Raw genomic sequence first — 27,224 nt, 5'->3', positions numbered from 1 at the left:
GACTCTTTTTTTTAAAAATAAAAAAACCCCACTTTTTTTTTTTTTTTTTTTTTTTTTTTTTGCTGCAGAACTAATCCAGGTTAGTAAAATTATTTTATAGATCTCTAAAACTGTGAAGATCAGGAATTATAAATATTTTCTCATAGACAAACACATCACAGATATACTTAGAATGTTTCCTTAATTAAAGATTTCCTTCATGAAGACATATAAAAAATACTTAATGATTGGCTGGTCAGACAGCAGCCTGAGACAAGACCGAATTTAAACAACAACGCACATTAGCTTCCTGGCCAATGTCTTATTCAGGTCTTTCGTGTTCGTAGCTTTCTTAGTGCCAAGATAGGCAAGGCAAGGCAAGACGGCTTTATTTGTATAGCTCATTTCAGCAACAGGGCAATTCAAAGTGTTTTACATGAAACATTAAAGAAGTGTTGAAAACAATAGAAAATATAAAAACAGAACACTAGAGTTTGTGTAGGCAACACTGTGTGATTGATTAAGGCAGTAACTTGCTAAGGTCACAACTAAGGCAAAGTTTAACTGTAAAGAGGCTCATAATGCCATAGCTGACATAAAACAGAGCACAGTATGTTTAAGGAGCCAATCTTTTCAGTTGCATTACCATACCACGTCTGCAAAAGGACGTCTCCAGGGTGATGCTAAACTTTATGCTGGGATGTTTTTGGGTTATTTTTTGTCACTAAACGGTGTAATTTAGTTTTGCTCACCTCCATTGAATCCTTACAGCCTCTCTGACTGTGAGTCCCAGCAACTCTCAGTTCTTTAGCTGGTCGTCTGTCTATCTGAGCTGTGAGGACGACAGCTCTGCTGGATGGACTCTGAGGAGGAACACAAGTGATAAAACCGGGACTCAGCATGAAGATGGCTGGGGAAAACCTGCTGGTTCTTCCTGTAACATCAGCTCCGTGGTCCCTTTGGACAGTGGAGTTTACTGGTGTGAGTCCAGAGAGGGAGCGACCAGTAACAGCATCAACATCACTGTCACTGGTAAGATCAGACTGTGGAGTCAGTATTGATGAAGCTGTGTGTGAATGGATGACATGCTGTAGTTTGTCTCTGTGTTGAGGTGGACCAGTGATCCTGCAGAGTCCTGTCCTCCCTGTGATGGAGGGAGAAGACTTCACTCTGACCTGTAAAACAAAGAACTCCTCCAACCTCCCAGCTGGTTTCTATAAAGATGGCTCCTTCATCAGGACTGAGTCTGCAGGTCACATGACCATCCACCATGTTTCCAGGTCTGATGAAGGCCTCTACAAGTGCACCATCAGCAGTGTTGGAGAGTCTCCACCCAGCTGGGTCTCTGTCACAGGTGAGGAGGTTAAAGGTCATTCTTCAAATAACACACATCTCATATTTGATGTTTTCACCTCTAAACCAGGCTGTACAGATGTTAGCAAATCACTTCTGTGGATATTTCTGTGTTTAACTATACATATTATTAAGGAATAAGAAAGAAATAATAATAAATAGAAGTTTTAATCAGTGTTGTAGTGAAGACCAACTTAACCGAGACAAAGTCATCACCCAGACCACTCAGAGTGTATCGAGACTGAGACAAGACCAGAGCGAATTGCACACTGCATGACACGATAAAATGTTAAAAATGCTAATCAAAGGGACTCCTCAAATTGATCTGAAACATCCATAGCTAATATTCGCTATATCACTTTGGGTGAGGGGTGAAAAGATTTCTAAAGAGTTTTGGTACAGAGGCAGTTGTTAGTTAGCTAGCTAGATAGCTTAACTAGCATCACTTGCACTTAGTGTTCCTTTCGCTTAAAGCTTCCTTTCTATATGCCGACAAAGATGTTATCGTCTTAGTCAGCGTTATATCGGTGAAACGACACACTGCTATGTGTTTACATTTAGCTGGTCTTTTGCAAATAACATTTTTAGTAAGTAAGAGACCAAGACCGATCTTGAGTACTGCAACAATGGTTTGGTTTCAAGTGTAATAAACTGCAAAACTGAAACATGGAAATGACTGAACATCTATTTTTTCTGTGTTTTTAATTATATATTTTTGTTGGTTTTAGATAAATCCACGACTACAAAACCTCCTACATCTGCCTCTACCTCTCTACCTTCCTTACGCTCTTTTTCTTCTGGTTCCTCTCCTCTTCCTCCCTCCGTGTTGTGGGCCATTTCAGTCGGTGTTCTGATTGTGCTGGTTCTACTGGTTGTGCTGGTTCTACTGGTGAGACGATGCATCCGTAGGAAACCTAAAGGTAAGACAGACAAAAAAACGAATAGCCTAATGCTGCAGTTCAAATCTAAAAAGCTTTTGATCATATCACAGATGGTTGGATTGGACCACTGGCGGTTTGGACGCAAGCGCATTTCTTGAATAAACAAGATAAGGTTTTCATAGGTGTGATCCTACAATGCTGGCATGATATTGCAATAATCCAACTGCCGCGCAAGGTAACTAGCTACATAAACATGAACTAGACCTAGCTGTGATCTTTTGGCTATGGTTAGCAGAAGGCTAAACTATTAGTGACATTTTCTCTCCATCTCTGAAACCCATCGGCGATACTGACACGTGTTTTATGTCTTTTGATGTCAGACTCTCATTTAGTCACAGGATACATTTACAAAAGTTTCAAAACAGAGCCAAGAGGCAATAAAGAAGTCTATTTTTTCTCTCAGAACACAAGAAAAAATATAGTGAAAGATTGTAATGGAAAATATAAACTGCTTACCACAGCTTTAAATGTATTGATTTTTTTGTTCATTTCAGAAGCGCAAGTAAAAGTTAGGGATGAGGATGTCACAGACGACATTACATACAGTGATGTTCAAATATCACACCACCTGCAACAGCCAATCAGACGGAGCAGAGGTAAAAGTGTGTGTGTGTCTGTGTGTGTGTGTGTGTGTGTGTGTGTGTGTGTGTGTGTGTGTGTGTGTGTGTGTGTGTGTGTGTGTGTGTTCTGTTTTTTTATATTGTCATGAGGACTGATATGTGTTTAAGTTCTTAATAGGACATTTAGGAAAGGGAGCTTTTTTTATATAAAATAAGGATATTTTAGAAAGTAAATTAATGTTTTAATCCACAACTTTCAGTCAGTGGGGTCTATTTTAGTGGATGGGTGATTTGTACCATGTGGTTAATAGAAGCTAACTGCTCTGTGGTCGTCCAGTTTCCTGTTTCTGATACAAACACTTCAGCTGAGTGTGGTTCTGCACACCTTTCATTGCAGGACTGTTAATAAAACAAAGAAGAAATGAGTACATTATAAATATGCAGAATTACATATCTGTACATTCTGATCACATATATCTAGAAATGTGATCATTATGACGAAGTAAAAATGTGAGCATTTGTTTGGCTCCTTTGAAGAGTTTAAAGGAACATGCCGACTTATTGGGAATTTAGCTTATTCACCGTAACCCTCAGAGTTAGACAAGTCGATACATACCCTTCTCATCGCCGTGCGTGCAGTAACGCTGTCTAACGTCACAATTCGGAGCTGTATGATTACTGGAACCATTCACCTGCTTGTTCTGTGCTAGGTTAAGCTACCGGTGGGTGCGTCAGGCAGTGTTACAGCACTCACGGAGATGAGAAGGGTATGTATGGACTTATCTAACTCTGGGGGTTACGGTGAACAACTTAAATTCCCAATAAGTCGGCGTGTTCCTTTAAAGGACAGCATTGTAAGGTAGGGATAAGTGGTGTCGCAGACCTCCTTCCCTGTTTAACGATGGCTTCCCTATCCAGGTGTAATTGGCTTCCTTGACACCTCTTGGTCTGAGGCATTGGCCCTTCTGTGTTTACATGGCCCAACACAGAAAGTCGGAATTTCCAATTTCCGAGTTGGAAATTTCAAATGAAGTTGGATATCTGGCTCGGAAAGTAGAAGAACCTCACAGTACCCCAACCTCAAAATCCAACATGACTGCTATACCGCTGCATATTTAGACAGAGAGGATGGAAGGTTTGAAAGAGATATTATGAATCCATTTAAACCCAGGTAGAGAAACCGTCACTTAACAGGGTTAAAGGTGCACTATGAGTTCCTGCATGGTTACAGCGCAATTTCATTTTTGTCTGAAATCGTAGGCATCTGTCCTTGATCCAATACCTGCCTGCCCCCTGAATACACTGTGAAACAGCCCGGTCTGGGGAGACAACACAGGGGTCGTAAATATCAAACAAACACTAGAGGCACAGGCTGTGCACCAAAATAAAACAAACCACTACAGCCAATCACCGACAAGATGGTTGGGGGAGGGGTGGGGGTTAGTGACAGTTAGTCAGTTAGTCATGACAGTTACAGAAACATGGAGGAGGGGCGAGCTTGCTGTATTTTGTTTGAAATTTACTTGGAACGTCAACAGAAGTGACGTCATGCAGGAACTCATAGTGCACCTTTAAGGCTAGAAGGGATACAGCTACGTTGATGACCGTTACATTTAGTCACCAAATGACTAGTTAAGTTTAAAAAATAAAAGGGGGGTTGGATTAAAACACTCCTGAGGGGAAAAAAAGCATGTTTTTCCTGGGTGAAAGTATTAAAATTATATCGGATTTTTCATCATCTTAACAATAACCCAACAGAGTTTAAATACCTGGGTTTCCATAAAGCCCAGTTCAGACCAAAGATGAAAGAGAGAGACAAAACCATTTTAGAATGTCACAAAGAAATGTTTCAGCGGTTTGAACTGGCCCATCTCAGCTTGACGCAAACCAGCTGATGGTGTCGCTGTGACTCAGCTGGTCGAGTCTCCAGAGGCTGGTTTTAGAACGTAAGAGACGTCTCTTGTTTTAACAGCCAATATAGAAGTAATCTTGTAAAGTTAGGTACAATAAAATGATCCATAATCCATTTTATTTCTATTACGGAGCACGTACAGTAGAACCGATTGTCACCGATTTATCACTAGAAATGTAACTGTAGCAAGCATCTCACTGTCAATAAGGTTATTCATATTTAGACTCAACAAATGATTTATGTAGCTACCAAAGGCCTTGAAGTCGGAAGTTAGAGTTGTTGCTATGGTGATGATACACTGTGTCGTCTCATGGGTGTGAACTGACAGGATTTAGAACGCTGCAGATGGGTTGCAAGTAGTTGCAAGTTTCAACTCCTCTCGTTGCTAATCTTTGGTCTGAACTGGGCTTAATGTTCACTAAGAAGCTTGGTCCGGGCTCATTGGAGTCATGTTTTAACGCTATGCTAGTCCCGTTCAAAACCAATGGTACTTGGTTAAGTTTAGTCAATTGTGGTTTGGGTTAAAATAGTTACTCTCGTGATGTTAGGGTTATCAGTTGGAATACCTGCACTAATGTCATGTGTATGGATTTTATTTTCCAGAACAATAGTCCCAGAGCAGTAGTATAAATATTATTTATTATTTATATTACACATGTTGCAGTAGCAATACAGCAGCAGTCGTCAGTGGAGTAAAATAATCTGTATTTTATTTTTATATTACAGAGAGTGATCCTGCTGCAATCTACTCAGCAGTAAAAACAGAAGACGTCAATTACGGACAAATCGTGATCAAAGACATCAAATCAAACAGGACGAGAGGTACAGCTGCTCTTTTATGTCTTAATCACTGAAACGTCTGTTAGAAGCGAACTCAGAAGAGTTCAGCTGCTCAACAGGAGAAAATAGAGACTTAGTTTGGGGACTATTTTCATGATTGAAGCTCTAGTGAGTTATTGTGGCAGCAGGACGGTGTATGTTGGAAATGTAAAACCACAGCAGCAACTTCCTCCTGTTGATTACAGTGAACTGTGATGTGACGTTGGTGAGGTTTCTTTCTACAGTCTCTGCTCTAGCTGGCAGTGAGGGGTTTGTCTGTTGTTTACCTTGTGGTGAAAAGTACAAGCTTTTCTTTTAAATCGAAGCAAGCAGCTTTGTGGTCGTGCAGTTTCCTGTCAGAAAATGCTCTCTTTGTTCAGCAGGTTGAAAAACTGTTTCTCAGTCCCTGCAGTAATGTAATCTCTACGGAATTTATTTTATTTTTCAGAAAGAGATCCAGCTGCAGTCTACTCAGCAGTGAGACAAGCGGAAGACGTCAGTTACGGACAAATAGTGATCAAATTTAACAGGACCATAGGTACAGCTGCTATTTATTTCTCAACTTTGAACTGAGCCAGTTTCCATTCTTTATGCTAAGCTAACCACATCCAGCTCGGTACTGAATACATATATCACCAAAGTGATGAACTATTCCTAAAAGGGATGTGGGTTATGTGCAGCCCTGTCTCCTAAAACTAATGTTCTCATACAACATGTCTGTAAAGGTTCTCAGTCATCCAGGTCATAGTTATCCAGGGAAGGGTTAAAATCACACATAACTGGATTTGGTTAAGGTGATTCAAAGATGTTTCTTTTCTCATCTGAGAGACTTCTCAGTTCTGACTGAACCGTAGGGAAACCCAGCTATTTAACCTCTGTGGGGTCATTGTCAAGGTGATCAATACATTCTTTAGTGCACCTTAGGCCAGTGCTGTAGAACTCAAGCCCGGTCTCAGACTTGAGATGTTTATCTATTGTCTCGGACATGGCCATTGGTCTTGCCAAATATTCTAGTTGGTCTCGACAGAGTCCAGCAATATATCCTTTTTTTTTTAAGTAACTTTTTACTTCAAAAACCAAACTGTTGATGAAGCGTACTTGTTCAGAAAACAGGGATTGGTTGAATTCAAAATCCTTGTAGACCAGGGATTTACATTGGTAAGTAAGGGTCTTGAAGGAGATTCTCTGTCTCTCAATTGGACTCGGTCTTGACTAGGTCTCTATGAAGGTAAATATGGTGCAAAACGTGAGAGCTTGTAGAATACAATGTGAGAACTTGCAGAACAAAAAAATTGAACTTGTATGTTAAAATTTGCACTTGTAAAATAAAAATTTGCACTTGTAAAATAAAAATTTGCACTTGTAAAATAAAAATATGCACTTGTAAAATTAAAATGTGCACTTGTAAAATAAAAATGTGCACTTGTAAAATAAAAATTTGCACTTGTAAAATACAAATGTGCACTTGTAAAATAAAAATGTGCACTTGTAAAATAAAAATGTGCACTTGTAAAATAAAAATGTGCACTTGTAAAAATTATTCACATTTGAAGTCACAAAAGAAAAAAAACATGAGAGCTTGTAAAAAAATCTGAACTTGTAAATTGAAATTTGCACTTGTAGAAAAAATATTCACAAATGTGTAGATTGATATTTGCATGAACACAATGACAGCTGCAAACTTGTAATGCAACATTTACTCATGTACTTTTTTTTTACTCAGGTTGATTTTCCATCACAACCACAACTCAGTGATTACAACCTCTCGAATCTGTCACTGTATGCGCTCTCGCATCACAAAGAGGCGAATCTGCGCTCGACTTTTGCAACACTTGTTGCGATACATTTGGTGCAAAACTAATTTGTACCTGTGGACTTAGGCTGTGGAGCTCTGATCCAACAGAACGGGGAAAGCAGGGTTTCTATCGCCAGATGAGGGACAACTCTGTCCGGCTTATTTAGCTATGTCGCATGGAAGCCTGGTTAATAGCAAGCTAGCGTTAGCTAACTAACCAACCAGCCTGATTCTAAATAAATACCTTTTAATTATCTTAACACTTTTTAACAGTCAAACTGAAACACTGGCGGTGAGCTCCAGGTCCTGCAGACGGACCGTCACCAGCGGGTATCGGCCCGCGAGCAACATCGCTATTATTGCCAGAAAGCCCGCTGCCGACCTCGACTCTGCAGTCGGAGCTCCAGCGGGACACAGAGAGCCCCGCGCCCGGTAGCAGCTCACCGCTAGTGTTGGTGGAATAGCAAGCTAAGCGTTAGCTAACTAACCAGCTTCTAAATAAATACCTTTTAGTTATCTAAACACTTTAACAGTCAAACTGAAACACTGGCGGTGAGCTCCAGGTCCTGCAGCCGCAGACGGACCGTCATCGGCGGTAACACGTGCCAAGTTCTGCATCCCTGCCAAGACTTCCATCCATAAGGGGAAATAATGATTTTATAAGGCAAAGTAGCTACTGTTTAATTAAAATGTAGGCTATATACATTCCTTTGTCATGTTCATCAATGATGATTATAATTTTACAACGTTTAGAGACATCAATGTTTTATCAGACTATCATTTCCTTGCTACCTGGGTGCAAATCTCGCAGCAACGAGGGTTAAGAGATGACGCAATATTCGGCAAAAATAATTGCTGCTGCCCGCGAGGTGGATGTAATTCTGCAGAAGCTATTGTTGCTGCCCGCGGGCGCAATGATTGGCAGTGAGGCACAACATCAGCAAAGCAAGCTGTGGTCATGGCCGGGGATGTGCCGATGACCGGCGGCGGGGCTCTCTGTGTCCCGCTGGAGCTCCGACTGCAGGTCGAGGTCGGCAGCGAAGCTTTCTGGCAATAATAGCGATGTTGCTCGGCTGGCGATACCCGCTGGTGACGGTCCGTCTGCGGCTGCAGGACCTGGAGCTCACCGCCAGTGTTTCAGTTTGACTGTTAAAAAGTGTTAAGATAATTAAAAGGTATTTATTTAGAATCAGGCTGGTTGGTTAGTTAGCTAACGCTAGCTTGCTATTCAACCAGGCTTCCATGCACATAGCTAAATAAGCCGGACAGAGTTGTCCCTCATCTGGCGATAGAAACCCTGCTTTCCCGTTCTGTTGGATCAGAGCTCCACAGCCTAAGTCCACAGGTACAAATTAGTTTTGCACCAAATGTATCGCAACAAGTGTTGCAAAGTCGAGGCAGATCCTCTTTGTGATGCGAGAGCGCATACAGTGACAGATTCGAGAGGTTGTAATCACGGAGTTGTGGTTGTGATGGAAAATCAACCTGAGTAAAAAAAAAGTACATGAGTAAATGTTGCATTACAAGTTTGCAGCTGTCATTGTGTTCATGCAAATATCAATCTACACATTTGTGAATATTTTTTCACAAGTGCAAATTTCAATTTACAAGTTCAGATTTTTTTACAAGCTCTCATGTTTTTTTCTTTTGTGACTTCAAATGTGAATAATTTTTACAAGTGCAAATTTTTATTTTACAAGTGCAAATTTTATTTTACAAGTGCACATTTTTATTTTACAAGTGCAAATTTTTATTTTACAAATGCAAATTTTTATTTTACAAGTGCAAATTTTTATTTTACAAGTGCAAATTTTAACATACAAGTTCAATTTTTTTGTTCTGCAAGTTCTCACATTGTATTCTACAAGCTCTCACGTTTTGCACCATATTTACCTTCATAGGTCTCCACTAGTCCTGGTCTTGGACTCAACAAAGGTGGTCTTGACTACAGCACTGCCTGAGGCCAAGTTTGAAAGACCATTGTTGGCCTTCTCACATGACACCAGGAGTAAATGGCTTCCTTTGCACATACTACACCTCTGTCAAACCATGTGTCTTAACAATCCACCCTAAAGACTGCACACCCAAACACAAGCAAAGCAAGTTAGTATATGCTGTCCAATGCAGTAAGGAATGCACAGACATGTATATGTATATTAGGGAAATGAAACAACCATTACACAAATGCATGGCCCAATACAGAAGGACCAACACCTCAGGTCAAGACTTAACAGTTTACTTACATCTAAAAGGATAAAGGACACTATTGGGGACCACCAGTCACACATCTTCTCTGTCCTCACGTGTCTCCAACATTGCCATCACAACAGCCAGGAGCACTAACAAACAAAGTGGTATTTATCATCTTACAGTGACCCTGCTAAAGTTACTTGGTTTCAGTACTGTTTAGTCAGAACTAAGAAGTCTCTCTAATGAGAGAAGAAATGTCTTAAGGTGTAGACACATATAGCCGACGGCCGACCGTTGACAGAAAACCCCGTCGATATGATCAGTCGCGTCCCCGAGGTCCAAAAAACTGCCACAGAACAGACCAAAAAGACGAGAGGAGACGAGACGTAATACATCTCTATAACAGCAGGCGGCGCTAAACTGTCATGTTGCTCAAGAAATGAAAACCGGCAGCTGATTGGACGAACGCATCACATGGGTTTGTTTTCTCCGGAAATTCAAAGCCAGATTGTCATGGCGGCCGTTCAGAATACGATCTCATATTGTACTAAAATTGTTCACTGAAACATGTTTCTGAAAACATTTTAAGCAAGAAATAGGCCATGCAGTTGCCGAATCTGTCTTCATTTGAGCTCAACAAATGTCAGTTTAAAAAAATTTCGTCAGATTTTGAGAGACTGTAGTCACCTCATTCCGCTCCCCATTTCCGGGTGAGTCTCGACGGTCCTGCCGCCGACCGAACATGTCAGGTCGGCCAAAATGAATGCCAACAGCCCCTCAGACGGACGACGGCACGGGACACAACGAACAGATTTGAGTCACTGACCTCGCCAGACTGTCCCACGGCCGATAATCGGCCTGATGTGTCAGCGCCCTTATAGAAACTTTAACCAAGTCCAGTTACTCTTGAATTTAACCCTCACCTGGGTTCCCATACAATGACATTTGCATTCAGAATGGAAACATATTTCTTTTTGGCGTACTAAAAAAGTCTGCATAGTTAGCTAGGGGTCAAACAAACACTGGACTTTCACACAGGAGACCGCTGTTCGTGACGTGTGAAACCAAATGTCAACGTTGATGTAACAAACATGATTTTTATCCTAACCATCATCTTTTTCTAAACTTGTTAGTAGTTTTGTTTCAATTCACAATGTTAACCACATGTTTAAAACAGCGGTTTCAAAAGGGGTGCTGGTCAAAATACGTTTCCCTCAAGATGTAATTGAAAATGCTTTTTTGTTATGGGAGTGTAATTTTCTGGGAGACGATAGTCTATATTATAGTTTTGGGTTAAAACTTGGCTTGGCTGATGGAGGTTGTCTTTGACAGTTTCGCATATTGTCTTAACTGTTTGTGTTCAGAGTCTCCAGCAGAGCCAGAGGTCCTCTACTCCTCACTGAGGAAGACCTGAACACCATCACACCAGTCCAGCCGGCCCAATACTGGTCCCCAGAGACAATCACACCTTGGTAAATTTATCTGTTAGATTTCTTAATAAAGCTAAATGAGACTCATACATTTATAAAGTAGGGATGCACTGAATCCATATTTTTGGGGTTCGGCCGAATACCAAATCCACTGATTAAGATTCTGCCAAATCCAAAACCGAATACAGAATCCGTTGTCTGGTTAACACAAGTTTTTAGTGACCGTCTTTCCTTTGCCGTGCCTGAAGTTGCTGCATTTTGGCTGCTGTCTGTAGATTCCTTCATTCACAACTCATTCTTTTGGATGTTTTGTAGGGTTCGGTGGAAAAAAATTCTAAGGTTCGGCAGAAACCGAACCCCATCAAAAAGCCCAATATTTAGGCGAATCTGAAGCTGAATCCAGTGCATCCCTGCTATAAAGAGACAAAAAACTCAAATTTTGTGCATATTTACATTCTCTAGATGTTTTTCATTCAAATATATACTAATTTTTTAAGTCATTTGTTCCTCCTAACAGTGGATAACATCAACAAATATCTACTGAACAGAGTCTATAATAACTATTTACTGATATTTATATTGTATTTATGAGCTTGTTTCTGTGCAGGATTAATAAACTCTGGTGTCACCGGTGGTTTTCCTCGTGTGGTTCTGTGGGTTTCACATTTCTGACAGAAGGAGCATTTGTTCTGGTAGTGGCTAACCGATCAACATTTCTCTTCAGCGCAGAGAACAGAGAACAAACACACCGCAGACTATAAACAGCTGCAACATCAGCCAGCGGATGGAAACTTTTACACCAATCACAAACAGCTTCAGAGAGCGTCTGAGGTTTGATTCTGTAGTCGGTGAAGATTGAGGGCCTCATGTAGTAACGCTTTTGCTCCCATTTCAGGTGTATTTTGTTTCGCAAAAAACATGGCGAAGTATGTACAAACACTGCCTGTCGCGGGGACTGAAAATGGCAAATTGCGCTTTTCCGTGTCATGCATATGCACTCATGGGAGGATGAAGGGGACAGTCGGAGTTTCCCATAAAGAGATTGGAGGGGAAGCGTAAAGTGCACCTAATTATGCAATTATACATACATTTCCCCACCACTAAATGCCGAAATAACAACCACAACCCAAGAACAGCAGCACAGCAAAATTACTACCGGGCACACATGCAGATGCATTCAAACTGCAAGTTTGGTAAATATGACGTAAGCTGAAATATATCACAGAGCGTGCATTCTGCGGGTTGGCCATGGCGCTGATAACGTTACTTTCGTTAATGTACGTACATGAGGGCCTCAGTCTGTAAATGTTTTTTAAAAGTTCAAACGTCACAGAAACCATCAGGTTCTGTTTTACAGCTACACTGATAACCTGGGACAGCTGGATCATGTAAATGGAGCTAAAAAGATTAATCGATTAGCTGTAACTGTTACATTAATTGTCAACTAATTTGACAATTAATCAGTTTAAGTCATTTTTATGAAAACAGTAAAACTTGTGTGATGTCAGCTTGTTAAATGTGATTATATTAGTTTCTTCTCTCCTCTGTGACTGTAAACTGAATATCTTTGAGTTGTGGACAAAACAAGACATTTGAGAATGTCATCTTGGGCTTTTTGGGAAACACCTTTTTCTGACATTTTTAGAGACCAAACAACTAATCCATTGGTTATATTTTTCAAAAAAAGGTCTTTGGATGAAAGCATCATATCAGTTGAGTCAGACAGCCAGCAGGTGGCAGCACAGCACCTTCTCTTTCTTTACACATGCTCAGTTCAGCAGGGAACAGCTCAGAGTTTGTGTTGGTGTTTTATCCCTGAACTTCATGTATTTTTGTTCATGTATTTTTGTTCATGTATTTTTGTTCATTCAACTGTCACTATATTACAGTAACTTTGTGTTTGTGACAAAATAAAGATCATTAACCTGTCAACACACACACAACGTCAAACAGTCCAAACCAACAGTTTAACTAAAATGACTGACAACACGCAGACACCGTGGCGGGTGCAAGCACGATCTAAAGTAGATAGAAACTAGACGTGTTTGAACTTTCTTCAAAAGTTTAGACACGTTTAACACATTCTAACACTATTTCAAAGATGAAACCAAAACTTTAGTGTATTCAAAAGCAAGGTATTATAGTTTAGCATTTTTCATTAGTTTTTATTTTATTTTGTTTCGTTCTTTTTAGTTTTAGTCTGTTTTTGTAATATGGGTTATTTGTCAGGACCAACATTCAAAAAGGTCAGAAAAAGTATTGTGTAATAATAACTGAACAAAAACATCATACAATTTTAGAAATATGTATTCACAATGTATTCAACAATAACACCAGTACATAAAATGTACATAGGATGACATGATGATGAGCACAAAATATGTAAACAGTCTACACAAGACGCAGCAGTAAGTGCAACATGTGTAAGTGATGTGAGCCAGGAAAAAACCTAAATAGCCAACAGACTAAAGAAGACATACATGAACAGGTGTTTTGAACTTTGGTTCGAGTAAAGTGGCGAACTGTTTGAAGTCAATCGACTCCCACAGTTGTGTAGACCTCCCAGTATCAATCCACATATTAACCCACGCTTCCTCACGCTTTTGGTGTTCCAGAGTATTTACTAACCAGCAGCTATCGCGTCGCCAGTGAAAGCCCGCCTTGTTCTCTGTCCTGCTGTTGTCTCTGTCATGCTGCCTGGCCCTGGCCCCATACATCCACCCCCTGTACCCATGCATCCATGCCCTGGCCCCATACATCCACCCCCTGTACCCATGCATCCATGCCCTGGCCCCATACATCCACCCCCTGTACCCATGCATCCATGCCCTGGCCCCATACATCCACCCCCTGTACCCATGCATCCATGCCCTGGCCCCATACATCCACCCCCTGTACCCATGCATCCATGCCCTGGCCCCATACATCCACCCCCTGTACCCATGCATCCATGCCCTGGCCCCATACATCCATCCCTGTACCCATGCATCCATGCCCTGTACCCATGCATCCATGCCCTGTACCCATGCATCCATGCCCTGTACCCATGCATCCATGCCCTGTACCCATGCATCCATGCCCTGTACCCATGCATCCATGCCCTGTACCCATGCACCCATGCCCAATAGTCTACACGCATGCACACCACCAACAGAATCTGTAATTCCATGAAATCATCTTTTAAGTTAAAATTTTAAGAACACTGATCACAGATCTGAAATGTGTAACTCAGTGCTGGATTTTACACAGGAAACAATACAAGTTAAACAATTTAAACATAATTCATATACACACATTTCGTCCATCCACATACACTTGGAGTGAATCACAGGAGAGACCGGTGGAGGAAATGTTACTCCAGTTGACGACTACTCATTATGTAATGCACAATAAAAGCAAGTTTCCAGAAACCAAAGATGGACACAGGTCGTCTGCCCCAAAGGTAAATCAATATACCTAAAATATCCGCCCATGCTGAATCTGCCAGTGACAGTGGCGGAAGGTGCTTGCAGCTCTGCTGCTGATGGGACGGAAGTAGGGTTTAATTCCTGGAGAGACGGGATTCCCGGGAAATCTGATCAAGACTATTTCCCGATTCCCGGGAAAGGTTATGATGGGAAACGGGAAATAAAATAAAATGAAAAACGCAAGGAGTGCTATTGTTGTCATACTGTAACGCTGATGCAGGAGACGGTGCCGTACCGTATAGCTACGGTAATACAGGCTCACTAAATCCATTCACCTGCAACAGTTGCTTGAAGCTCTTAGTACTATTCAGTGAAGGCGGAGAAAGCGATTTCTATCTGCGGCCAATTTGTCAAGAAAATCCCAAACCGCCTGAGTGCAGAGTCTATCGACGCTCTCTGCTTCTTGAAAGAACACCTCCAGAAGAAAAAGAAAGAAGGTAGGGTGAAAATGCATTGTAAACTAAAAGAAATATGTAGTCTAAGTTGTCACGAGTTCAATGCAATGCTGATATTAGGAGTGTATATGAGGGTTAAGGCTTTTTTTTTTTTTCAGTAATTATTCCCGTTTGCAGCCGCTTACAAATCACAACAGCCACAGAATGGATTTCGTTTTACAGAATGGTTTAGAAATCATTCAATGGTTTACTTTAGCAGATTGCTGTGTTGATGATGGACATAAACTGTGTTCTTTTGCCCTAATAATGATACAAATAATGTCAAAATATGTCAGTTCGGGATTTGGGAACGCATATTTGAATGATATCGATACATTACTTTTCCCGGGAAATGGGTCGTCTTTTCCCAGGATCTGATTCAACTTATTTTCGGGAAAAATATTAAACCCTAGACGGAAGCTAGTCCCGGTCAGATATCGAGGGTAACCACTGAAGAAGCTGCTGTTTAACTGCTGTGTAAGAAACAGGCAGGTCTGAATTCTTCTCTTTACACCTTTTATGCATCTTGAAGAATGTATAACCAAAGAAACCAACAACAACAACAACAGCAACAACACCAACAACAACCGCACAGATAACTAACACCGGCCACCCTGGTTCCTTTAGGATGACGATGCAGATGGGTGGGGACGTAATAATATCTTCCCCTTTGCTCTCTTTAAAGCTACACTCATATCTCCCATAGTCGCTGCTGCTCACATTCTTCAGAACCAAAGATAGGTTACCGCCCCTCGGCTCATTGTCCAGCTGCACGCGGTTCTCAAAGGATGGATGCTGGTTGTCTGTGTCAGGCTGCCCATCCCGGTAAAAGATGACATTTTGTGATCCCAGGTCAGTTTTGGTCCAATTAACAGCTATGATATTGGCATTGCTGGGAACTTGACAAAGCAGAGTGATATTCTGTCCAAGCTGAGGTTCCAACATCTGGACTGAAACACAAAGATAAAATAAAATAAACAGAAGAGAAAAGTTACAACTGTCCAAGTACAACAATACATGTTGAGGATAGATGTCTCCAGTAGGGATGCAGCAATCTGACTTTTTCAGTCCTGATACCTGGGCTTTAGGCATCGTCCGATACGGAGTACCGATCCTGTAACACCACACCAAAATCCATTCTCAAATTTAAAACTTTCAAAGTTTCTATCCGCTACACAGCATTTAAAGAAAAACTCTTTCAAACCTAGTCCCCCTGTTACTCTCGTTATTTTCTTCTTCCAAAACAAGTGTTGACGAACATCAGGAGGAATTTCCAGGAGTGAGACTGGTGTGTTAACTGCATGCCAAATTAATCAGAGCACACAAGACCAATTTGGTCAAAAAGTTACTGTATGACCATTTTTTTATTTATTTTTTAACGAAGTCCGACGCAGTCACTCCACATAGCGTCACTGTTCACAGAGCAACAGCATGACAGGCTGTTAATTATTTTCATTTTTAAAGTGTTCTGACAATTCCTCAGGTAATCTTTGTTAACAACAGTCCTTAACCTACAACTTGGGATGTTAATGATTACCAGAGGACTTCATGTGATTAAGAAAATGAACCCTGTACATCGGTGTTTCATGTGGCACATTCAAGTCTGTCTTTACGGGAATTTTCTGACATTATCTCCCCACATATGATGTCAAGGCTCTGCCAAAACTTTCATTTTAATATCTTCCTTCTCGCTGTTGATGTAGAAGTAAAAAGGTCTTTAAACAAACTGTGGGGGTCAGTTCGAAATGATTTTTTCAAAAACAATCCAACGTTATGCAATGTTGCTTAAAGCCCTGTTAAGAAATTATTTAACATCATTATTATAATGGTATTTAGATCAAGGAAATCAAAATTCTCCGGGGTGGGGCGTAGCTCCGTGTTGTGCAGGTTGGTAGCTGCAATCACTTTTTGGCAAGTGCCGTAGGCCTACATTTCATGGGTCGCATTGCTCCTTTAAAAAAGGTATTTCAACAGGTAAAACGTTCTGGGTGGGGCTATAATCTATCAGGTTTAAGCCTCGTGAATTAAATCAAGTCGTTTTGAGGGAGAAACAACCCTTTCAAACACACGCTAGAAGCTGCGATCACTTTTTGGCAAGTGGAAAAGTGCATTTTCTGAGTTGAAATGTCTCTTTAAAAAGGAATTTCAACGGGTAAAAAGTGATGACATACTATCCGGGTGGGATAGTATATGTTATATATAAGGCTAATTAATGAAGTCAAGACAGGCACCAGACAGGGTGCTCCTGTAGACGGCAATCACTGCATTAGTTTCGTCTAACATCAGCTTGGGATGGCTACGGTAAATGTCCATGTGATGTGTACACACTGAACTAGGGATAATGCTAGTGTCAATGTCTATATACACTGTGGTGAAGGAATGGTTCGCCGGCTCAGCAGCAGATGTTTTTAATGACAGTCAAAATTGTGGACAAGCTTCCGCATGGGAAAGTGTGTCCCGAGATGTTAACAGATCTGAGAGCCGACCACTGTCAACAAGCACACACCTGAATAGTTTCCCATAAAAAAAAAAAATGTAAAAAAACTCACCGAAACCCGTGAAGGGAATTATCAACAGCAGTCCGACGAAGCGCAGGACAGAATTCATGTTGTTTAGTGAGTTTTCAATAAACGTGTGTGGGCGTGAATGTAGAAGTTTTCCGTGTCACTGTCAGTACCCGATCCGTTCCACCTGCACAATCCGTTCTGCGCATGTGCAAGATGACACGTATGCCATGACGTAGGCGCAGATGATAATGCTGCGTTCATTCCACCACCACTGTCAGTACCCGATCCGTTCCACCTGCACAATCCGTTCTGCGCATGTGCAAGATGACACGTATGCCATGACGTAGGCGCAGATGATAATGCTGCGTTCATTCCACCACCACCACCTTGGAATAACGGCACCGCTTCCACCTGCACGATCCGTTCTGCGCATGCGCAACATGTTCACACGCTAGCCTCCAGCTAACGTTAGTTAGCTAATAGCTAATTCGGCGGACCGCTAGGTGATTATAGCGGTCTGCCGTTAGCCTCCACCGGGAAGCTAACGTTAGTTTAGCTAACGGTTAATTTGGCTAACCGCTAGCTGATTGCAGCGGTCTGCCGTTAGCCTCCGCAGTTAAGCTAACGTTAGTTTAGCTAACAGCTAATTCGGCTAACCGCTAGCTGAGACAGCATGTAAACTTTAAAAGACCCTCAAAATAAAACTTGAAAATAAACGTTAACATATATAACAGCTGTTACGTCAGTTCTACTTTACTTGTGCTCATTTAAAATACAATCACTCAATACTTGTCTTTATTGTTATTACTGTAAAGTCTTAATTTAGCTGTAGCTTGCTTTTCCCATTAAGTTTAACTTAACGTTATTTTAGACTGAATCTAGCTGCAGAAACAACGTAACCAGTGGGGCGGTGCCTGTTATTTCGAGGTGGCATGAACGCAGCATTATCATCTGCGCCTACGTCATGGCATACGTGTCATCTTGCACATGCGCAGAACGGATTGTGCAGGTGGAACGGATCGGGTACTGACAGTCACCTGGCTGCCGCGATTAGTTCAGGTCGCCTGGGAAAACGGATACTAAATGGAAAACAGTGGATACATTCACACACACACGCGTGTGTAACTGGTTGTAAATGCGCCGACTGCTGGCGTAACTGTCACATTGCGCCACAGTGCTAAAAGTAACTAATTCTGGGTAGTGGTTGCAACAGTGCAGATATATTATTAGCCAAAAGGTATTAAAGCCCACCACACAATGTTTAATGGGACTGTCTGTTTGTTGTGACGTGATTGAGAAATGAATGTCGTTTGTTTTTTGGCGTCGAGTGAGTCATCAATTTTAGGCTCAGAGCTGAATGCTAAACGTAGCTTATTTTGCATTGCTTTATACTTTATAGACTTTATTAATCCCACACTGGGGAAATTCCTGTGCTACTGCAGCTCAAAAGAAGAAAAAAAATTACACACATCAGAATAACACAAATAAACATTTAAGTAGACACAAAACAAGTATAAGAAATAGAAAAAAATATAACTAGTTATAATTATAATCAATAAAACAAACATATTTACAAAATAAACACCCTTAAACAGACAGTATTTAGTGTGTCACGTTTCCTTTCCTCGTTCTTCTTATCCTAAACCCAACCTCCGTGGGACCATCACGGAATTTTTGCCGATCGTGTTCATTTCACGCCCAACTGACAAGTAATCTGTGATCATGAAAGATGCTTCCCATTACATGCTGACCACCATGGAAAAAAATTGATAAACGTGTCCGTGTTCACAAATTAATAGATTAAAAACTATAGCCCTATTCGCACGGGATAAGTATTACCTGGTGACCTCAAGTCATTTGTAATAATTGCGGAGGTTGTCTGTGATCTTAATCCCGTGCGAATCAGTCATGTCTGTAATTTGTAAAGTCATAATTCCCCCGCAAATGACCTACCATATTTCGCCGAAAACGGAGGTCCTGTGATAATATTAGTCCCGTGCGAATCGGCATCGGTACCTACCCTCCTTCCTGCAGCATTGGTCTCCATCTCTGTTGCTTCTGGTAATCCACATTCAGACCCACGGCAGGCTTGTTTTTCTGTGTTGGTTAGTTCCATAGATTTGTTATCTCTTCATCCTCCTCTTGCTCGTTTTGTTCTTCCTCATATTCCTCACTGTCCTATCTTTCTCCCTAGTGTGCTGGCTCTGCTGTGTCGCCAACATGCTAGCTGTGTTAGCGCTAATGCTAGCTGAAGCTGCACTTGAGTTTAAAAACAAATCAGTCAGTTTGCAGCATTTTTCAACGTCAGCCAACAGTGCTCTCTTATATGTCTCTCTCTCTTTTTCTCCCCCCCCCCACCCACCCCACTTGTGTCGCTTGATGCCTCGATTAATTCTTTTGTCAACAACTTCCAACCGTAGCTTACAACTTTCAATTTTCAACTTCCAACCACCACGCTGTCGCTGACGCAGACCATAGACACATAAAGACGCAGACACGGTCTACTTGGGTCTACGGTACTTGATTCTGTCTTGAAATTCCCAGAAGGCATTGCTTCATTTTAACTTTTGCAAACAAATATTCCAATAAAAAAAATGCAGGTAGATTTGTTTTATTTCAAACCATGCATGTTTACGTTTTTGAACATCTGATCTGAATAAATAATTTTGCTACCAAACAATACAGACTGATGTAAAAGTTTGTGACTGTAGAGGGTAACCCTGACTATGATATCGAGAGACTCATATGTGATATAAATACAAATCAGATTACATGTCTAATAGGTGTGAAGGATTTGGATGCATTTGGCTGTCGTTAGGCAAAATAACTTTAACTATTGATGCTTGAAAGGGGGCCGAGAGAAATTATATGGGCCGCTGTTTACAATTAAGTAAGTGACACTCATGCGGCTCTCTGATTGGCCGGGCGGCCCAAACGGCCCATGATGGCCCGCGGCCCCTCTGGCTTCTGCCAGATTACCAGTCCATCACTGCCCTCAGTGCTACCCCCACTTAAAAAATCCTGGAATCGCCCGGGCATGAAAATGAAGGCAAAATAAATTAAAAACACAACTGAAATGTCAGCATCATTACATGTTAATTCACCATGTTCAAAATGACAGGAAATGACTTTGACAAATATGGACAATGTGTGAAAATGTGTAAAAAATGTCCTACTGTGTATGACGGAGACTTCTTGTAATAAGCAGGAGGGTGTTCAGCTACACAGAGGTAAAGTTGAATCACTCTGAACCCTAAAACAACATTTACATCCAGTCAAAGTCAGGATCTAATCAACATCCACCTTGCACACTTTTAACGAAGCCAGTGGAAACATCACACCTTGCTCTGCGGACTGATAGCGTGCAGCCGTACGGTGTCTCTTTCTGACCACATGCCAGTGGTTAAACAGAGTCGAGCTGTAAGAGACGCAGGTACAAAATCCCCCCCCCCCATTCACTTCCTCCCAACTAAACCACTGCCAGTCACAGAGGAAAGGGGAGGGTTTTACTTGATGCGACTATGAAGTGAACAAACTACTATAGACATCATTTCACCAACTATTAGGATGGAGGAAACACCGCTACTGTGGCTGCTCTGTGAGTAAACTCTGGGTGGGTTTCTGTCTGGGCTGAAATTTCGCAATATAGGGTACTGTCATCTTATTCAATGTACAGTTTGACTTTTAGATCACTTTCATGCCTGTGTGTTGCAGTTTCTGAACACAGAACATTCTTCCCTGAACACAACATGGCATTAATGAGAATGGTACTTTATGACGATCTGATACTGGCAGCAATTTTTTTTTATAACATTTTTTTAAAAGCTATGTCCCATGTGTTCGTTCACAATTATGAAAACAGTTGTAAAATGCATTATGGGAAATATAGTATTCAGTGTTTTTGGAGTTTGACACATGCTCAAGACTAAAAGTCTCCACCTCTTAAAACTGTGACTCTTCTAATCCAACCAGGGCCTGAAGTTAAAGGGGTGATATAAATGCAAAACTGATTTTACCTTGTCAGAACGTCTGTTTGTCTGTCTGTCTGTCTGTCTGTCTGGGTGTTAAGCGCATATCTCTCGAACCGTTGGTCCGATGGATTTCAAACTTGACAGGTGCCAAGTTTGACGTTGTTTGGATTAGAAATGCAAAAGATATCGTTAAATATATAGGTAAAAGAAGCACACATTGGCTTTTGCCGCTCTAGCCGCTGGCCCCTCCCCCTCTCACACTGAGTGAGCAGGAGCAGAGAGAGAAAGAGAGCAGCAGAGCTAAAATGTGTGCGAAGTAGCACTACTTTGGACTTCTTTGACTTTAAATAAACAAACGACAATTCCCGAATTTAAGGATGTATCAGAATCCCACACATGCAAGGCACAACCAGACAACAAGTGCAGACAGAGCGTGATCCCACTTATAGGCAGGCTTTCTATTTTATAAAGCAAGATGTCCGTGTTTGGGGGGAATGTAATCTGCACATCAGCAGACGCCACATTCAGAACGCTTTAGAACAGCTGGGGGACTCTTTCCTGCTATTGTATTAAATTGCTGTGAGCTGGCAGAACATAACGTAGCCTAATCTTGGAGATTATTCCTTCACATAGCGGTGCAATGTGAGAAAATCTCAGAGCTGAACCAGGCAGATACATCCGTTTTCATCGGACTCACCCTGAGTCGGGTTTATTAAGTCGCCAAAATAACTCAGCGAATCAAATCCCCTACTTCACCGTTAACCGTCAAGCCACTAAACCTGTATGGAAATGAACTGCTGAAATTTTTAATTCCTTAACGATCCGAAACACAAGACAACACCGTCTCTCTCTCTCTCTCTCTCTCTCTCTCTCTCTCTCTCTCTCTCTCTCTCTCTCTCTCTCTCTCTCTGTCTCTCTCTCTCTCTCTCTCTCTCTCTCTCTCTCTCTCTCTCTCTCTCTGTTTCTCTCTCTCTCTCTCTCTCTCTCTCTCTCTCTCTCTCTCTCTCTCTCTCTCTCTCTGCCTGCGGTCTGGTTGTGGTGGTTGATTAACGCAGAAAGGTGCTGAATAGCGCACTGCCATGAGTCCATGATGTTAATGTCTGATTACTGTCTGATATTTTTATACTGTCTATGGATATTTTGTGATTACATTCTGAATCTGCAGCGTTCTCTCTCAGGTAAATGTAGTAGTACAATGTCTTCCTCTGATGTAGAAGTACCCTACACTGTAAGTCAGTAGGCTATACAGTGGAGTTACACATTAAGTGGTTTGTGGTCCTTCTGTAAGTCATTTTGGGGTACAATTTGGGGTACAATGGTTTTTATGAATTCTAGGCTACAAGCAGCAATACCACAGACCAAGCAATCGCCCGTTCCACACGGGCACTGCACTAGTTTGAATAATGACAGTTTAGTGGGTAACTAGGACATACATAGAACCTCTAAATCCCATTGACACCTCTTTTCTCTGCAAATCTCACTATTTGAAACTGCCTCTGAAAATGGGCGAATCTCAACGAGCCCCATAGTTGAAGTCAACTATTGCGGCTCCTCCTCATTTGGCTCTAGTCTTTCTCTTTGTCACGCCCCAACATTTGCATAGGCTACACAACTGACCTGAGATCAGTTAGTCTTCTGAATCAAGGTCGTGCAGATCTCAGAAATTCGTAATACATTTACAGCTATTTTACCATTAAATTCACTTCTGAGACTTTTTTATGCGAGAAATCAACTATGTAGAGGTGAAATATGGGCCGTTTTTTATGAAAATTTATGTCTAATTGCAAATTTTGTCCGACTGTGTGTCAGAGTTCAGCGGCCGGTGCCTGTGTTGCTGCTGCTGGGGCCGCTTTCACTTACGAAAGCCTGCTTTAGCTCGAATGGAGGCTGTTACGGCTGGCAGCCCACGGCACTTCATACCCGCGCAAAGTCACCATTTTGGGCTAATGACCTACAAAACGCCGCTGCTCTGACAGAGCTCCAGGGCCTGCAACTCCCCTCTTCCTGCTAGCTAAATGTCTGTGAGTGAAAGCGTGGTCAGCGAGATTGTTACGCCAGCATTCTCTTATCACAGGTTGTAGTTACTCTTTTAATGTGTGTAATTATAATGTGTCAAGTTATTTAAACAAACGATTGGGGAAATAAACGCCACTTTTCCGTGAGTCTCATTGATAGAGCCTGCAGCTGGATGGAGCTCTATCAATGAGAGCTAGCTAGCCTCCTCTTAGAATTCCTCTGAAATTCACAAAAAAATCATTAACTTGAAATCGGACACCGTTGTTAGCTTTATAAGATATTTAGTTAGATGTATACGTGGCGTGACGAAATTCAAACTGTAAATATACTCAAATTACGACCAAAAATGAAGCTAACTAGCCGCAATCTGTACACATAGGATTGAAGGGCCAGTCGCAGCTAACGAAACCCTTACAGCTCAAAAATATTCATTAACTTGAAATTGGACACCGTTGTTAGCTTAATAAAACATTTAGTTAGATGTTGTATAAGTGGCGTGACGAAATTCAAACTGTAAATATACTCGAATTACGACCCAAAATGAAGCTAACTATCCATGATTTGTAGCTATATACAGCTAGGATTGAAGGGACAGTCGCAGCTAACGAAACCCTTACAGTTCACAAATATTCATTAACTTGAAATCGGACACTGTTGTTAGCTTAATAAAACATTTAGTTAGATGTTGTATAAGTGGCGTGACAAAATTCAAACTGTAAATATACTTGAATTACGACCAAAATGAAGCTAACTAGCCGCAATCTGTACACATAGGATTGAAGGGACAGTCGCAACCCTTACAGCTCACAAATATTAATTAACTTGAAATCGGACACCGTTGTTAGCTTTATAAGACCTTTAGATATGTTGTATAGCTAGCTAAGTGGCGTGACATGTGTGTAACATGTGGTAAGAGATTGCTGGTGTAACAAACTCGCTGACCGCGCTTTCACTCTCACACACATTAGCCCAAATGGTGACTTTGCGCGGGTATGAGGTGCTGTCGGCTGCCAGCCGTGCCGGAGCTCAATCGAGCTCACAGCAGGCTGGGGTCTGTGGAGGAAGTCAGGCCGGGCGGCGAGGCAGCAACACAAGCAGCTGAACTCCGACACACAGTTTTACCAAATTTGCTATTAGCCATCCATTTTCGTAAAATGGCCCATATTTGATTCTGTCGCGTTTCTAATGTGTGTGTATTGGCGATTCGCTCAACCAATCGGCGCGCGTCTCTACGTGTGTGTACGGGGCTAAGGCTCAACCAAGCAGCGTGCAGCTCATCTAAATATTCATGACCATACCATATTTGGAAGAAAAGCTCTTGTTACAAATAGGGCCAAAACACAGGGATGCATAAGGGCCAATAAAATATCAACCAGGCCATTTTCAGCCCAACCAATGTTACATACCCCATTAGGAGACCATAAGGAACAGTCTGAAATACCCTATATTATCATTCTATCACCCCTTTAAATCTTTTGGCCAAGTTATTAACAAAATCAATGTATAATTGGTTCTAATTTTATTTTTGTAGTCCCGATTGCAAAAGGTAACTTGGTATTAAACCATATTCCTTTACTGTTCTTTGGATTATTTTTTAGCTCAAATCCAAGGAAATGGCAGACTTGGTTGAAATGTGGCAAAAGAACCCAACTCTCAGTTCCCATCTACATGGCATGTAGATTGACAGTTTCACCCGCCATTAGCTAAATTCACCTGCATTTGCATTTGCATGCTTGTGTGTTAATTCCAGGCCCTTGTCTTAACGCTCTTTACAAAATAACAATGTTTTAATACAACTTTATAAGAGATGTTGCTTAAACAACAGCAGGTATCTGTGCATCAGACCATTAAGTACATAACACTGCAGTCAGAACATACATATATACATACATATATATACATACATACATATGAAGCCAGTTGCAAGTAGAAAATGATGTCACAAGCCATTGGTGAACCTCGGCTCTAAATAATGTCCCACTAACACAAATAAAATGTATCCAACAGAAAGATTACTGCAGGGGCGTTTTTTGACACAATTACTACTCACTAAGTATTCTACATGTAGATCATTGTGAGAACTTGTAGGAAATGACAAAATGTTTTCTATAAACTGGGATTACGTTGTTCATGGGATGTTGCCATTTTGTAAAGATAAATAGTTGCTTTTCTCTGATGTTTAGTTGCATGCTAAACCACTAACCAACCCTGAGTTTCATTTCTCTTCAGTTCTGACCGCAATGCTGAGCCGCACAACAAACACAGGTTAGTGCACTCCTTCTATCACAGTCTGAAACATGACTGACTCCTCCTGCGTCGCCACGAACACCTCCATCCGGTCCAGCGTGTTTGTTTTATTCACCATGCACAACAAAAACAAATCAAAAGCATCCTCTGTTCCAACTTGTAGTTTGTATTCATCTTTCCAGTCTAAACACCAAAAGACTAAAGTGTGGGTGTTATGTCTAACACTTTCATGGTCTAAGGTGTTGTGAGCAGCTTCCTGCAAACAGCAGCCGGTTGGTTTTAAGAAACATCTTCCTTGCATATTTTACAGACATGTAACCATAAAGTCTGGAAGGGTAGAAGGGCGCCAAGTCAAGTTTATTTTATTCCATACTCCCATATGCACAAAATTGCCACACAAGGTTTTGGATCCTGTAGAGTTCTGTAGAATACAGCACCCTCTGTCCTCAAAGCCTTGATCCAGATAAGAAGATGGCCCCCCCTCCAAAACTTAAAATGGTTTATTTCAAATAATTTTTTTTTAACTTCCTCCTCCCTCCAGCCTCTCTGACTGTGAGTCCCAGCAGCTCTCAGCTGTTTGAAGATAAATCTGTCTCTCTGAGCTGTGAGGAGGACGACACCTCTGCTGAATGGACTCTGAGGAGGAACACAACTAGACGAAAGATGTCTCAGTGTGGAGCAGGCTGGGGAAATCCTGCCGGTTCATCCTGTATCATCGGTCTGACTGTTCCATGGGACAGTGGAGTTTACTGGTGTGAGTCCAGAGAGGGAGCAACCAGTAAAAGCATCAACATCACTGTCACTGGTAAGATCAGACTGTGGAGTCAGTATTGATGAAGCTGTGTGTGAATGGATGACATGCTGTAGTTTGTCTCTGTGTTGAGGTGGACCAGTGATCCTGCAGAGTCCTGTCCTCCCTGTGATGGAGGGAGAAGACCTCACTCTGACCTGTAAAACAAAGAGGTCCTCCAACCTCCCAGCTGGTTTCTATAAAGATGACTCCTTCATCAGGACTGAGCCTGCAGGTCACATGACCATCCACCATGTTTCCAGGTCTGATGAAGGCCTCTACAAGTGCACCATCAGCAGTGTTGGAGAGTCTCCACCCAGCTGGGTCTCTGTCACAGGTGAGGAGGTTACCTTTGATTTCAGGAGTTCATTCATCCAGATATTCACCTGACAGCTGATTCTCTCTACAGAGAAACCTACGACGAGCCCGCCACCAAAAACGCCGCCGCTGATCCCCGCCTCAACCACGGCTCCGCCCCCTGACACAACCACAGACCCGCTACCGGCCTCAGACAACCTCCACCTTGTATTCAGAGTGGTTGTCCACCTGGTGGTGTTTTGTCCGTACTGTATCTCTACTTTCATCATGGTGTCTCTATATAGAGACAGGACCACAGGTAACACTCATTTAAAAACACAGGCTGTTCTCATGAACCATTTAGTTTTAGTTTAGTTTTAGTTTAGTTTATTTGTTTATTTGAGCAGTAACCATTCTGCTAAAAGGGAGTGGGCAGTAGCAATAGAGCTTATAAGCGCCCCCCCACAAAATAATACAATAATATTTCTCATTTCACAATAGTACAAAAAAACATGG

The 27,224-nt window shown here is 41.6% G+C and overlaps 1 protein-coding gene and 2 long non-coding RNA genes across 5 annotated transcripts; all 3 read left to right on the top strand.

The window, feature by feature from the left end:
- The first annotated feature begins 60 nt into the window (after window positions 1-60).
- Window positions 61-1,140, top strand: LOC120573034. Its single transcript, XR_005641608.1, has 3 exons — window positions 61-79; window positions 751-1,011; window positions 1,091-1,140. It is a non-coding gene; the product is annotated as an uncharacterized LOC120573034 (long non-coding RNA).
- A 151-nt stretch (window positions 1,141-1,291) lies between these two features.
- On the top strand, window positions 1,292-12,495 carry LOC120572960. 3 transcript variants are annotated; one of them, XR_005641525.1, is made up of 7 exons: window positions 1,292-1,333; window positions 2,061-2,252; window positions 2,768-2,869; window positions 5,472-5,567; window positions 6,013-6,102; window positions 10,914-11,021; window positions 11,704-12,495. It is a non-coding gene; the product is annotated as an uncharacterized LOC120572960 (long non-coding RNA). The 3 variants fall into 3 exon arrangements; XR_005641524.1 differs by lacking the exon at window positions 11,704-12,495 and having other exon boundaries at window positions 10,914-11,682; XR_005641526.1 differs by lacking the exon at window positions 11,704-12,495 and having other exon boundaries at window positions 1,305-1,333; window positions 2,175-2,252; window positions 10,914-11,683.
- Window positions 12,496-20,954: 8,459 nt separating this feature from the next.
- LOC120572909 (low affinity immunoglobulin gamma Fc region receptor II-like) lies at window positions 20,955-26,827 on the top strand. The gene is made up of 4 exons (XM_039822429.1): window positions 20,955-20,985; window positions 25,604-25,639; window positions 26,163-26,426; window positions 26,506-26,827. Exons 1-4 carry the CDS (start codon window positions 20,955-20,957, stop codon window positions 26,799-26,801), a joined length of 627 nt encoding a protein of 208 aa, XP_039678363.1. The 3' UTR covers window positions 26,802-26,827.
- Window positions 26,828-27,224: the final 397 nt, after the last annotated feature.

This window comes from Perca fluviatilis, chromosome 14 (genome assembly GCF_010015445.1).
Source record: "Perca fluviatilis chromosome 14, GENO_Pfluv_1.0, whole genome shotgun sequence".
Lineage (NCBI taxonomy): Eukaryota > Metazoa > Chordata > Actinopteri > Perciformes > Percidae > Perca > Perca fluviatilis.
Note: the sequence above shows the minus strand (reverse complement) of the source record. Positions and strands in the feature narration are given on the sequence as shown.

Excerpts from the sequence above, each read along its gene's own strand:
- LOC120572909 (XM_039822429.1), top strand. The coding sequence starts at position 20,955 with ATGGAGGAAACACCGCTACTGTGGCTGCTCT. Across the intron at positions 25,640-26,162 it reads GAGCCGCACAACAAACACAG|CCTCTCTGACTGTGAGTCCC; the intron begins GTTAGTGCACTC and ends TCCTCCCTCCAG. Across the intron at positions 26,427-26,505 it reads CATCAACATCACTGTCACTG|GTGGACCAGTGATCCTGCAG; the intron begins GTAAGATCAGAC and ends CTCTGTGTTGAG.